Source organism: Rhipicephalus sanguineus, chromosome 2 (genome assembly GCF_013339695.2).
Source record: "Rhipicephalus sanguineus isolate Rsan-2018 chromosome 2, BIME_Rsan_1.4, whole genome shotgun sequence".
NCBI classification, from domain to species: domain Eukaryota; kingdom Metazoa; phylum Arthropoda; class Arachnida; order Ixodida; family Ixodidae; genus Rhipicephalus; species Rhipicephalus sanguineus.
The window spans coordinates 49,388,075-49,401,886 of record NC_051177.1 but is presented as its reverse complement, the minus strand read 5'-3'; the positions used below and the strand labels follow the sequence as shown (position 1 = coordinate 49,401,886).

The 13,812-nt window shown below is 46.7% G+C and overlaps 1 protein-coding gene across 3 annotated transcripts in view; it reads left to right on the top strand.

Annotated features, from left to right (window-relative positions):
• LOC119382908 (eukaryotic translation initiation factor 5B) overlaps positions 1-13,812 on the top strand; it is a 50,647-nt gene that overhangs the window by 14,282 nt on the left and 22,553 nt on the right. For 2 of the 3 annotated variants that reach the window (XM_037650814.2, XM_037650815.2), the window contains exons 6-9: positions 1,083-1,197; positions 5,233-5,324; positions 5,764-5,880; positions 12,793-13,048. In XM_037650814.2, coding sequence (XP_037506742.1) covers positions 1,083-1,197; positions 5,233-5,324; positions 5,764-5,880; positions 12,793-13,048 — 580 coding nt within the window. Of the gene's footprint in view, positions 1-1,082; positions 1,198-5,232; positions 5,325-5,763; positions 5,881-12,792; positions 13,054-13,812 lie in introns of all 3 variants that reach the window. The other variant, XM_049412340.1, reaches the window with a different exon arrangement.

Here is a 13,812-nt window from a genome sequence, read left to right as displayed (position 1 = left end):
CAAGCACCGGTCATCATTTTTATCGCTACGAGTGGGACAATGTTAAGTTTGACTCCCGAATGACGATTTATCAAAAATGAAGCGAGAAGTACACAAGTCCACATGCCGCAAGAGACAACGACAATGCTGCACAAAGGAACATTTTAATTTTCCACAGTCGACATGTTGGCGATAGCGATGACACTTGCCGCTTTGTAGAAGGAAGCCGCTGCTTTGGCGAGAAATGCGAAAAAAAGCGTAGCCTCCGAGATGTGCGTTTTAAAACTGAAAACACCAAAAATACGTCACAAGATTGCGCATCTTGAAGGCCATGCTTTTCAGGCCAGCATGCCATCGTGCGCGAACAAAGAAGGGAATGTAAACATTACTACGAGGCTGCCGAGTCACTTCGCATTCTCATTTTGAAAAACACTATGCCCGCGCGTTAAAACCTGCGGATCGCGCATCAAATATACCGGTGCACTGACAAGTGCTGCGCAATGAACTAGATCAACGCAATAGAATAATACCGCCTTTTCGTCACCTGCACGCGACAAGAGATCGGGACGCAGCCGAAAAATGATCAATATTTGATAGGAAAAATGCACTTTCTGGTCTTCGGCGCGGCGCAGCGTTCAATATACGTAGCGGATGTTTCGCTGTGCGGGAGTTCGATATACATGCGCACCAGCCCCATACTTTTGCACGGGAAAATCAAGGGGATTTCTCAACTGTTCAATACAGCCAATAATTTGATATATCAGAGTTCAGTATATCCGGGATCGACTGTAATTGTGTTGCTCGAAAACTATTCAAAATCGGAGGTTTATGCAAGCAACCACTCCACACATCACTATGCTATTAATTGTTAATGGGATACTCGGTTCGTGTTAACCGTGGTTGGTTGAGTTGCTGCACTTAAGTTTAACCGTGTTTAACTGCTCGTGCGACGACTTTGTTAGAGATTGTCTTCTAATACTCTAAGATATGTTTTCTCAAATGAGGATCTTGCAGGACTTGCTAGTATCTGAAGCAGAAAAAACAGTCCTAGCAAAGTACTGTTACCCAACTGTTCTCATGTCTTTATTTTTTTGTACTTTTAGAAAAAGAAAGACGTGGCTAAGAAAGAAGCCGAAGCCGCCACCCCTGTTGCCAGCAAGGAGGCAACACCGGCTCCTGCAGATGGGGAGGAGCCTGCTCCCGCAGAAGGGGTCGAAGGTCAGTGCCACATTTGACAGCTTTTCGAATGAAAGCTATCATGGGCTCACTTGTGTACCTGGCTCCTATGTCTGCTAAAGTTGCCCATGTTCACTTGTACCGCGACTCAAGTGCTGGACCAGTTACGCCATTCTACGCGTATCTGCCAATGCTGTGCCAATGTGCGTCGAAAGGGCATTTTAGTGCAAATATTCACTGAGTTTAGGTGATCGTAGCTTTTAGTTAGGCAGCATTGAGCGATTGTATGCCACTTGTTTACGCAGCTCGTGCCAGGAGGCATTGGCATTGAATTAGCCCGTGGCCAGTGGTGTAGCCAAGGGGAGGCACACCGGGCCCTTGCCCCCCCCCTCCCCCCCCCCCCGAAAAAAATCTCTGCCTACGCCCCTGCCCGTGGCGGAAGCAAAAACTAAGCAGAGGGCCTGCACAACCATTGGCTACGGCCCAGCCTGCACACTGAGAGAAAAGTGTTGAGGGAATGACGTCTTAGTGGCCATACTGACTGGCCACTAAGACAGGTTGTTTGCATGCACGCGCTAACGTTTACCCAAACCTGTTCTTCATTAAGTGGGGCACGGGACTTGCTGCCCACGATACAGTCGAACACTGATGTACAGTAAAACCTCGTTAATTCGAACTCAGTTATTTCGAAATCCCGCATAATTCGAAGGATTTCTGTGGTCCCGTATTTTGCAATGTAAATCTGAGTGGATAATTCGAAGCGGCGGTCAGCGCCAGCCCGGTTAATTCGAAAACTGGGCGCCATGTGCCAATTCCCGATCCCGATTTCGCCGCAAATCCGCGGAGGCGACGGCCCTTAGGAGCAGTGTAGTGATATTAATGAGTGACAGTTGAAGCAACCCAGCCTTGCTGCTGCTAGCGCAAAAAAAAAAAAAGAAAACATGGTCTTGTGGTCAGCTAAAAACGTGCGCCTGCGGAAAAGAAGACGTGCTTCACTGCAACACAGCGGTGACACGCGGCAGCATGTCGCATGCTTCTCGCAACGTCAGCGCGTCATGATTTACCCATTCTTTCTGGGAAAAGAAAAGATAATGAAGGACGGTCTGGTGGAATTCACGATGTATGAGAACCTTCGATTAGTGGTTGCTTCGTCAATTTCCGCACTTGCACTGCTGGCGGAGTTCTTGCCTGTAGCGCCTACTTCGAAAACTCAGTGAAAACTTCAATGATCATGTTTTCCAGCCTGAACACATTGCGGATTCCGTCACACTGGCCATTATCATATTCTTTATTTTACCAGAAAGAATGGCCGAATGGCCGCATCATGACGCGCTGAGGCTGCGAGGAGCAGGTGACATGCTGCCCGCGTGTCACCACTGTGTTGCAGTGAAGCACGCCTTCTTTTCCGCAGGCACGCATTTTAGCTGACCAGGGGACTTTTTTTTGCGCTCATAGCAGCAAGGCCTGCCGTTTTCCCGAGTTCACGTCAAAAATGGGACCAGGTATTGCTGGAAAACAACCCTTGGAGCCACAAACTTGAAGGCCAAACGACCACCTCCGGTTACTTTCAGTAATTCAAAGTTCCTTTCATCCCGCTTTTTGTATGTTTCGTTAATTCGAAAACCCGCTTAATTCGAAAGTTTTTCACAGTCCCAGTGACCTTGAATTAACGAGGTTTTACTGTATCGAACTCGAAGGGGATCGCGAATTAGTTCGATATATGAAAAATTTGATATAAAAAAATACAGGCCCCGAGACCTTACCAGTGGCGGACGATCACATACAATTAGCGCATTCAAGAATGACAACTAATATGCACACACGATGCAACAGAACGTTTTATTTGCCCGAAAAAAAAAAGCTTATCTTGGCCTGCTTCTTCGTCTTCGAAATGAAGTTGAAGACGCTGGCCTCGATCTTATCGAGGCTGTCCAGGTGCGACTGCCCAGTTCACTCCATGTCGCCGTGAAAACGGCGAATCGAGCCGAACGCTGCCGCCACTTCAGCGGCGGAGTACACGCGTGTAGCCGCCACCTCGTCGAGACGATCTTCGTCGCCACTTGAGCTGTCAGCCTGGGCATCCTGGGTCCCTGCGACCGCAGCTACAATGTTCTCGTCAGTGAGGCTCGCAACAGCCTGAACATTGCAGTCCGCTTCCCCAAAATCATCCGCAGACACTTCGGGTGGAACGGCAGCCGGGAAGAGGGACGACAACTCGTGAAATGCGTCGTCTATGCGCTTGTCGTCGCCGTCTTCACTGGTTTCCGCAAGTTCCACTGTCACGAAGCCTGCCTTCCGGAAGCAGTTGGCCACTGTGTCGGTCTTCACGTCTTGCCAGGCGCCCTTCACCATTTGAATGGCACCAAGCAGGTCAACCTTCAGCCCACCTTGAAGGACTTGATGATGCCCTGGTCGAGCAGTTGCAGCTTCGCTGTCGTGTTGGCCAGCAGAAACATCAGCTCGATGTTTTTGAGCTCGCAGGGGAGCACACATGCAAAAGAAGAATGCGGTGGCATGTGACAACTCATGGAAGTGAACTCCGCCAACAAAGCGCTCACGATCAGTCGCGATGGCGGCGATGGCTACCCGGGCGCCCGGACTACCTGTGAGGGCAGCAGCGATGTACGAAAGGCGCAAGCTGTGGTTGGCTGAACAAATACAGTCGAGCCCGACTATATCGAACCCGTTCATATCAAATTATCCCGTATATCGAACAATTTCTAAACACGGTAAATTTACATTGAGAATATATAGCAAAAGTTACTGTTACATCAAACGAAAATAGCAACGACAACCGATATATCCAACTCCATGTGCCCCAAAAGTGCCCCAGCAAGTAGGCTTTCCCTCGCGGTGGCGGGGAAAACTGCCGGCGCTACCCTAGAAAAAGCGGTTTAGACCTGGCTGTGCACGGGCGAGAACACCCCTCTGCACAAAATGATCCCGGCCTGCTTGCACCGCTTATAGCCAATCAGAGGCCTACGTGCTTTCTCCGAGGCGCGGAGGCGGTACAAGTGACCGCGTACGGATCGACATTCGACGAGTTCGTCAGTGCAGACGATGATGTCGCCATCACGGGCCAGCTACAAGATGAGGACTACGTTGCAGACGTCGTGCCGACCACGAGCCAAAGCGATAGCAATAAGGAAATTGACGATGGCCCGTCGCCTACATCCTCCGAAGTGATTAGTGCAGTTGCGTTGGTCCGGCGCTATTGCATGAATATGGAAGGCTGCTCCGACTCGTTGGAAAACGTGGAGGCGTGCGTGCTGTCGCAGGCAGCGAAGTCGTTGAAACAGAAGAAAATCCAGGACTATTTTGTTCCAAAGTAGGGCACGCAAGTAAGCCACCATATTAATGAAGTACTTTTCTTATTGGTATGTGCCTTTGTGTCATCAGATCCTACAGCGGGCCTATATCGAATTATGCCATATATCGAACTAATAAGCGTTTTTTGGCGAGTTTGATATACCCGGGTTCGACTGTACAAAAGGGGTGGGCTGCGGTTGGCTGATCAAAACACAAAAAACAGCAACAAAAAAAAAGAAAGAAAAGGCGAAAGGAGGAGGCCGCTGGCTCCTTCGTTCCTGCTCTCTGAGCTGACGGTAACGCGGAGAGTATAGGAGAAAGAGAGATAAAAAAAAAGGGAAAAAAAAGCTGTTTCACAAGTTAGAGAACGCGTCCAGCAGGAGTACAGTCCGAACCCTCTCGCCTTCACGTTTTTCAAGCGTTTCGGGTGTCGGCTGAGGCGCGGTGCCACAAAGATCACGGGGCTCGGCGAGTGCCGAAGCGCGCCTTCCAGTTCGCACGGTGTTCGATATATCTGATGGTGGGTAAAAATACCGTTCGATATAGACGTGCGAATTTCTATACTTTTACAAAGGATTTTCAAGGGGACAATTTTCGAGTTCGGTATAGCCGAAAATTCAATATATGTGGGTTCGATATATCCATGTTCGACTGTACTGCTTAAGCTATCTTATCATTTTACATTGCGGAAAAAGCTGCAAATATTTAGTGCCTTCCAAATAAAAAGGCTGTTTATTCCAAATTCTGACCTACGGTACATCCTAACAGGTGCTGAGGAAGAAGTGGGTGATGGTAAGAAGAAAAAGAAGAAGAAGGATGAAGACGACAAGAAGAAGACAAAAAAGCCGGGCTCCAAGCAGGTCAGTTGACAAGGCATCAGTAAATTGTGTTGAAAATACCAGTGCGTTCTTCTGTTAATTAGTTTACAGCAGGGTCAGTACTATACAGTACGTATCATCTAATTAATTAAATTTCTTATGATGGTGTCCTTTGGTCTATAGAAGGCAACATCAAAGGCTCATGTGAGGAATATCACAATGTCTTAAATACGGTTTTGGAGCTTCTGCAAAAGAGATGCATAATATCAGTGTTTCTTAGATGCACTAGAAGGTGATGGCTTCTCCTATCATCTCCTCACCTGTATTTTGCATCAGCCTATTTGATTCTACCCTTGCAGATTTCCAATCTTAGTCCTTGACTGCATCACCCTTTCCTTGGCTACTTTCGCGTTATATCTGCTTTGTCTGTCGCATGGGCTGCTTGTTTCGTTGCAGTGTTTGTGTTATCTTTGCTATCCAGATTGCTGCCATTCAAGAACACCTGAGGAAGCTCAAGGAGGAAGAGGAGCGGAGGAAAAAAGAAGAGGAGGAAAAAATCAAGGCAGAGGAGGAAGCTGAAAGGTTGCGAGAGGAGAAGGTGAGCCAATAGTTGCTCATCAGAAGAACACCAAAGGGAAAATTTATTTTATTTACTCATACAGTAGACTCTCGACAATTCAAACTCTGAGAATTCAAACTTTTGGTTAATTCAAACAAATCTTTAAATTTTCGTCAGCCCACTATATTTTCAATGTATTTTAAAGCCGCTTAATTCAAACTGCCCCAGTGCACAAATTTGGTTTATTCAAACTGTTGCTTGTCCAGGCCTGGAAACATCTGCGGTCTCTGTTGCTTCTAGCTGAACATTTGCGTTTTTATGTCACTAACAGTAGCAAATAAAGCTTTTTGCCTGCCTACAAAATGGCCATACTTGCCAAACTGCGCACGTCAACTATTGCATGCTGGCTGAGGAAGAAAAAAAGCAACCTAGGCAGATTGACCTTAGTCTATCACATGCGTAACGCTTCTTAATGTCACTTTCGCCGCAGTTTATGGTGTCATGCGGGAAAGTATTCTAAGACTAGGAAGGGGCTACCGTATTTACTCGATTCTACCGCACCCTCGATTGTAACGCGCACCCGTTTTCCGCGACAAAAAAACAAAACAAAGAGTAATACATTGATCGTAACGCGCACCCATTTTTCATGAGAGAAAAGAACAAAAAAGTCCATAGGAGTCAAACTTCGCACATTCAGAAGAACAAGTATTTGGGTTTTAAAGAACTGAAGTTTCAAAAAAGTAAAACACAAAGTCAAAAAGCGGGCCTTGCCGCTAAAACTGTCACCACTACGGCGGTGATACGAGTCGCGTAATGGGTCAGTCGCTGTCGGACAACTCCTTGTCGCTGTCAACACTCTTCGATTTCGGGAAACCGGCCCTGCTTTGGTCCAGTGAAACCTTTTTGTGAAGCTTTGCTGTAAAAAATCTTCTGCTTCTGTTTGCGCCAGTCTCACACGCACGTTTCGGGAACTCCGAACTATATCCGAACGACCGCCATGCGGCCCGATTTCCGTCCGTCTCTCTGCACATGTAATAACTATTTTAAATGCGGCATCGTGGTACACTCGTCGAGTATTTGGAGTCGGCACTTCCGTGCCGTCGATGCAAACGCAGAACGGGATGATCTCCTCAGCACACGTACGAACTGAAAAAATGGCAGAAATGGCCAAAGCGCGTAGGAGGCGGCCATTTTGAAATGTCGATGGCAATACGATAACCGAGTTTCTTTTTTTTTTCGGTACTCGATTCTAACGCGCATGCGATTTTTGGACTCGTTTTTCCGGAAAAAAGGTGCGCGTTAGATTCGAGTAAATACGGTATGCGCTGTCGCGGGACACAACACATTTCGTACTTTAATTACACTCACGTGCACACATTGTGTAATAACGAGTACCACTATGATCGCTTAAGTCTAAAAAAGTCACAGTTTCGCCGCAACGGCGAAGCAATGATTGCGATAGCAATAAATTGTAATGTAACGCGAAGAACGGAAAGCAGCTCAAAATTGCCAGCGCATCGCTCGAGCCCAAAGGACGCACGGAAAGAACGCACACAGGACGAGCGCGAACTAATGCGTCACAGCTCGACACTTGAAGCGCACTGCTCAAACATAAAGCAGGATGCACGAAACAAACGAACAGGTACACACAAGGCGAGCGCGAACTAATTGTCACAGTTGTTACTTATTTCTGTTTGAACAGCGCGCTCCTTTCGCAAACGCGGCCGCTGCAGCGAGCGAAGTGAAGCACCCCACCGGCCGCCCCTACTTTCCTTGAGATAAGTGCACGAAAGCGACGACGCCGTGTAGAGCGAACAGCAACGGCGTTCGCAGGGGCGGGGCGACGATCTTTAAAGCGCGCAACCCGCGTGCACGTCGCGCCATCTATGTGACCACTAAGAAAGCATGCTGAATTACATCGTGTATATAAATAGCTCGCCGTTAGCAGGCTGAGAGACGGTGCTGTCGTGGCCTAACGTCTAACGCGGCGGGCTGCAAAGCGAGAGGTCGCCCGTTCGATTCCGCGCGTCGGAAAGAATTTCTTAATTATATTTCTTTGTGGCCTTTCTATATATATACATACTTCTACATATACGGTGAATGACGGCGACGGGGACGGACATTTTCCAGCCGACACTGTCCTTATAATTGCTATCGCAATAAAAAAAATGCCTCCACCTCCCCGAAGGGAATCGTGAGGAAATGCGAATGCATTTCTTGCGCCGAGAGTACACGGCGCAGTAATTTTAATGGCGTAAATTAATGACGAGACGAGGATTTGTACCGTAACCATTTATTTACAAATTCATCAGCACCTGTTTGTGTTTTCATTGTACCTGACGGCCATAATCTCAGCCTTGTGGTCGCCATTGGCGTTTCACAGCGGCGTCTCGAGCACACATTTCTTCTTGAGAGGCGCCCAGCCAGCGGACGGGAGAGTGGGGCGCAGGGAGGAGAGAGAGCGAACGGCGAGAGAAGGAGCGGCGAAGCACTGCACCCAATGCCACCTAGAAGAGCGGTGCGGGGAGCTGCGCGCGCCCGCGCAAACCGCGGTGAGGGGGCGGAGGGCGCGCAGTCACGTGGGGTGTGACGTCACTGCGCCGTTGCTACAGACGCTCCTCTCCACTCCTCGCGCCGTTGCTATGGGGAGGAGGAGGAGCGCGGATGACGGCGGATTCAGGGTCGCTTATAAAGTGCATTCGCACTTAAGGGGAGATGCTACTCGAAGACACTTTTTCTTTAATATTCACCCTAGAGCAATGAAACTTGAGCTGCTTATAGAACTTTTTATGCTGATTTCAAATATATAATTAGTTTTCTTGCAAGTTGCATACTTTTAGTTCTGCAACATGACAAAGTGAAAAACTGAAGCATTTTGCCCCCCCTCTTTTCAGACCTAAACTTCAATAATTTTTTTACAATTGATAGTTCATAATGTTTCAAATAAAGTGCGGAATGCAAATAACTAATTAGGAAGTCCATACAAAATATGTACTAGACGTGAAAAATTTTAACGTTGGAAGTTCATATTTCTCCTATCCTAGTAAAAGTTTACATAACTTTTTTTTATTTTATAATAAGAATATCGAAACTTAAACAAGATAATTGCATTTCTCGTACTTTGGAAAAACTTTGGGAAAAATTTCATGCAGATCTGAGCACCAGAAGTACCCGAAAAAGGAGGGGCACATTGACAAAAATGGCAAAATTTGTGTTTTGAGAAAAACGAGTTTTAAAGTCAAAATTGCATGTTTATTTATCAAAGATGTCATTGAATGCAACGAAATTTGTACACAAGAAAGAACAATCCTCCTTGTAGTGGCCACTGCCATTAAAATGCGCCAGCACCATAGGTTTGGCCCTCACGGCTCTTTCGAGCTGACTCCTCGACAAGAGATTTTTTCTTCAGCGCACGCCGACGGGCCCTTGCTTCTCCTTTTAGTTTTTGAGACATTTTTTTCTGGCGTGTGCTGTCCCGTGATGTGCCAAGAGCAACCAGATCATGAGACGGGAGCACGCCAAGCTCTTCCAGAACACGTTCAAAACTGGAGTGCCCTCGATTAAACCAACATGTTCAGTGCTGTCATATCAGCAATCAACGAAGACTCGTCGTCCTGCGATTTTTCTTCGTCTTCGAAGAGTCCGATCTTTTTCTGGGAGGCACTCACATATTCGAATGCCGCGGCAAACTGGTCGGACGCATCGGCGTCACTGCCACTACGCCTTGCGGCAGCAGACGATCTTTTCGTGGTTTGAGTGTTCGGCTTTGATTTGCGCCGGCGTCCTCGAAATTTGTGCGTCGCGTGAAACTTCACAGGCCGGTGACCACGCTTCCTACGGCTTTCTTCATCAATAACGGATAAGCACTCGAGAAAAGCGTTGTTCAGCTGCGCTGCTCGACGAGACACGGATCTTGCAAGTAGGCTTCACAGCACACACAGGCGCGCAGCGGCCAATGGCGGCTCCCGATCCGTACCACGTGATTTAAAGCCAGTCGCGGCGCTCGAAGAAGGCGGCAAAAGCGTGCTTCTCTTTATTATTTCTTGCGCTGCAGCAGCGCGGGAAACCGTTGTTATTTGAAGAGTGAGGCTCGGCTCTTCGCCTCATGCGGTCGACAATGGTGAGCGGCGGCGCATTATCAGCGGCAAGGTGCTCGAAGATGACACACTTTCGGCCTTTTGACAGCCACCTTGTGCTCTTTAGACGCAATTTTAGAGCATTTCCAGTTGAGTCTCGACATTGATTTTTTTTTTTTCAGAACAGTAGAGATACTAATCTTAACAAAACAGGCGAAAACAAAAATCGATAATTTTTCAGAAAACTCGTGTTTTTCGACCCGCATCTCCCCTTAAAACACTGCTGGCAGTCATGCAGAGCAGTCTATGACATTAATGCAGCATCGGGAAACAATCAACATCGCAACATTAGTTGGTATGCTGCGTTGAGCCATATTTATGAGAACTTCTAATCATTCAAACTTCTGATAATTCAAATAAAATCCTCAGGTCTCCTTGTGTTTGAATTATCAGGAGTGTTATACTCGGCGGCAGCTTTTCTTGACAGCACTGTGGAAGCTACAGAACTGAAATGCATGCCTGCTACCGCACCAAAAAATAGTACTTAAAGGGACACTAAAGGCAAATAACAATTTATGTCAAAGTGAAAGCTCAATGTATGACGTCTAAAACGGCAATATTATCAACAGCAGTGCCCTACTTACCGCAAAATTAAGCTAAATGTATCACACAAAGAGCGCCACGAGCGGCACATTTTGGAAATGATCCCGATGACGTGAGAGATCCAACTACGCATTGTTGGCGCTACCTATGTCAGGTAACATCTGCTGTGTTTTGATGCAGGAAGCCGTGTATTAGTGTCACGTTGTCTGTGTAGCTGGCCCGATTGATAACAGTTAAAATTTTCACCTCTTTGTGCATGGTGTTTACTAGGCACGTCCTAGCAATAACGTATGCGAATAGAGTTTCTCCGTTCGCTGGCAGAAAGGTCACTTGACGGATTCGCTGCTCGAAGCAGAGTGTAGGCCGTAGTCACGCGGTGCTTCGACTTGCAATGACGAGACACCTGTATCCGCATTTATTTTCAGCTCATTGCTGCGGTACTTCAATGCAGAGAGCCATAAAGCAGAAAGATGTCGATTGCGGCATGCAGCGGCGAATGTGAGTGAGACGTCACCCAAAAGCTTCCATCAAAATTAAAGTTACACGGCACACTACGTTTTATCGCCGTTAAAAAGACTAAAGAAAGCTTCAGTTGCACGTAGTTGTTCAATATGTTTCAGTGCTTGTGTCATCTCTTTGCCATCTGTCCTGGTTTACACTGAGGTTTTCAGCTTGAAAGAAAAAAAGGCTGTCACATGAAGTCGAGTTGTTGGTACGTGGCGACAGAAAGCACACAGAACGGGACACTACAACTACGATATACACGACGTGCAAACCGGTGCAATCGGCCGCAAGCGCATTCTCGAGTGTTGTTGATATGGTGGCGCCATCTAGTAAACCAGCCTGCAAACGCTCCCTTCCGCGCACAGTAAATTGCATAAATAACCTATGTATTCTTTCGCAAAAGTATTCCAAATAAACACAAAACAATATCCGCACATTTTTAATTGTGCAAATGTTTTTTTAGGATTGATATGGAGAGTATTGTGAATGTTGTATAACGATAATTTTGGTGCATCTTTAAAGTAATGTGATGGCAATGATGACAACGTTCCAAGATGTCAGCGTTCTTGTAGTTAGTGGTCTCGTGGCCCAGCTTTTCCTCTAGAGACGGTATATTAACTTTATGGACAGCACCACCTTTTCAGCACATCCGTTTTCCAAAGTAAACATGGCGTCCATGACGCAGGCGCAGTGGGTCAGTGTGCGGCCGCAAATGCGCTGTTTAGTTCTTCAAGAAAAAATATACTCGTAATATGACACTAAAATGTACACTGAACAATCGAAATGTTTCTCCCATTCACATTTTTTGTGTATATAATTTTCTAAACACGTTCACGATGCGAACGAGCAAAAGCGAAATCAGCAGCAAGCTGCTGTACTACTACTACTTGCAGAGCAACATGAATGTGCGGAAGCCCCGCCTCTGTAGCCTTCGCTCCACTGTCAAGATAACTTGTCGCCAAGTATAGTAAAGCACACTTACAAAACACCAAATCATAATTATCGTTGGGGTTTAACGTCCCGAAACCACGATATGATTGAGAGACGCCGTAGTGGAGGAATCCAGAAATTTTGACCACCTGGGGTTCTTTAACGTGCACCTAAACATAAGTACACGGGCCTCTGGCATTTTCGCCTCCATCGAAAATGCGGCCGCCACAGCCAGGATTCGATCCCGCGACCTGCGAGTCAGCAGTTGAGCAGAACACCAAATGCTGCAAGAAGACAGCGCTCTGTCTTATGTTTCCTTGTTTCCTTACTTACCCAGTGTTGCACTGTTTTATTGCGTCGTGACGTACTAACCAGCCCAGTGAACGCTCTGCAAGGAGATGCTTGGTAAGCCAGAAAAGAATTGTAGAAGTGTGGTATGTTGGGCTAGTTTAAATGGGAAGAAAAGAAGCACAAAAGCAGATGAAGCAGGGGTGAAAAACCACACAGAACAAGCGCTGACTAACTACTGAAGGTTTTATTTCTTTGGTGCAATATAAAGGAAAATTCAGCCGAAAAAGGCATGAAAAGAAAATTAGTGTTAACACCACCTTGAAGTTCCCACACCAGCTTGCTGTGATGTCAGATTTTTAAATACTGTAGAACCTCGCTCATACGTGTAAAAATAAGAACTTGAAAAATATTACTCTAATTCAAGTTTTATGGTGTGATTGGATTGATGAGCACTTACGAGCTGTGTGAAAATAAAAAAACAAAGCGTCAAGTTTTCTGTCACACTTGTACTATGCCAATGTCGTTTTGTGGTTTCCGACACTTGCAGCTGAAACAGGAGCAGGAGCGCAAAGAGCGTAAGAAGCAGAAGGAGAAGGAGCGGCGGGAACGAGCCAAAGCCGAGGGGCGGCTGCTCACCAAGGCACAGAAGATGGCACGGGCCCGCATGGAAGCCACGCTCAAGACACTGAAGGAGCAGGGTATCGAGGTGCCGCAGATAGGAGAGAAAAAGGAGAAGACAACGCGCACGATGGACCGCCGCAACAGGAATCAGCGCAAGAAGCCTGACGAAGAGGAGAAGAAAGGTGGGGTCATACGTCGCAGAATGATGCTGGAACATAGTGCCCTGTACAGTTGAACTCCTTTATAAGAGGTACTGATGTAGACTAACAGACAATTGGGTATAAGAGACACCAGTGTGCCCACATTGTAATAGGGGTGTGATCAGAAAATGAGAATGTGGTACACTGCTTATAAGAGAGACCTTATATACGGGACAAGAACTCCATGTTGTGTATCTCTTATAAAGGGGTTCAACTGTATTTGGCATTTTCAAGCGAAGCTTATATTGTTTCACAAATGTTGGTGGCATTGTAGGTGTGACCGAAAAAAAAAAAAAGAAACACAGCGCCCACAAGTGCAAAGAAATGTGGCCCTCGAAGGTGTGCCGGTCACATGCATATCTTTGTGCGCCTTTTTCCAATAATTGATGCTCTCTTGATCGTGAGCTAGTCGGCAGTGAGCCATTTCTGATATGGCAGTCTGATTTTTTGGCGACGTTATCAAGGTTATTGAGGTGCATTTAGTAACTGAAGTATTGCGCTGCTGAGCACATGGATGGTGGTCCAATTCCCGGCATGAAGGAAGGAAACAGTTCAGAGGGAGCATTGCACGATGTGATGGAAAGAAAGAACGAAAAGTACGCAAACCTTCTCTTGTACCCATTTTCCCAATAGGGCAAGTGCCCCTGATTGTTTTGTTGACCTTGTCATTCCCCATCTGTTTCTTTACGTATCCATGCTAGGCAAGCCTGCTCTCCTAACACGAACACAACCTACCGTATTTACTC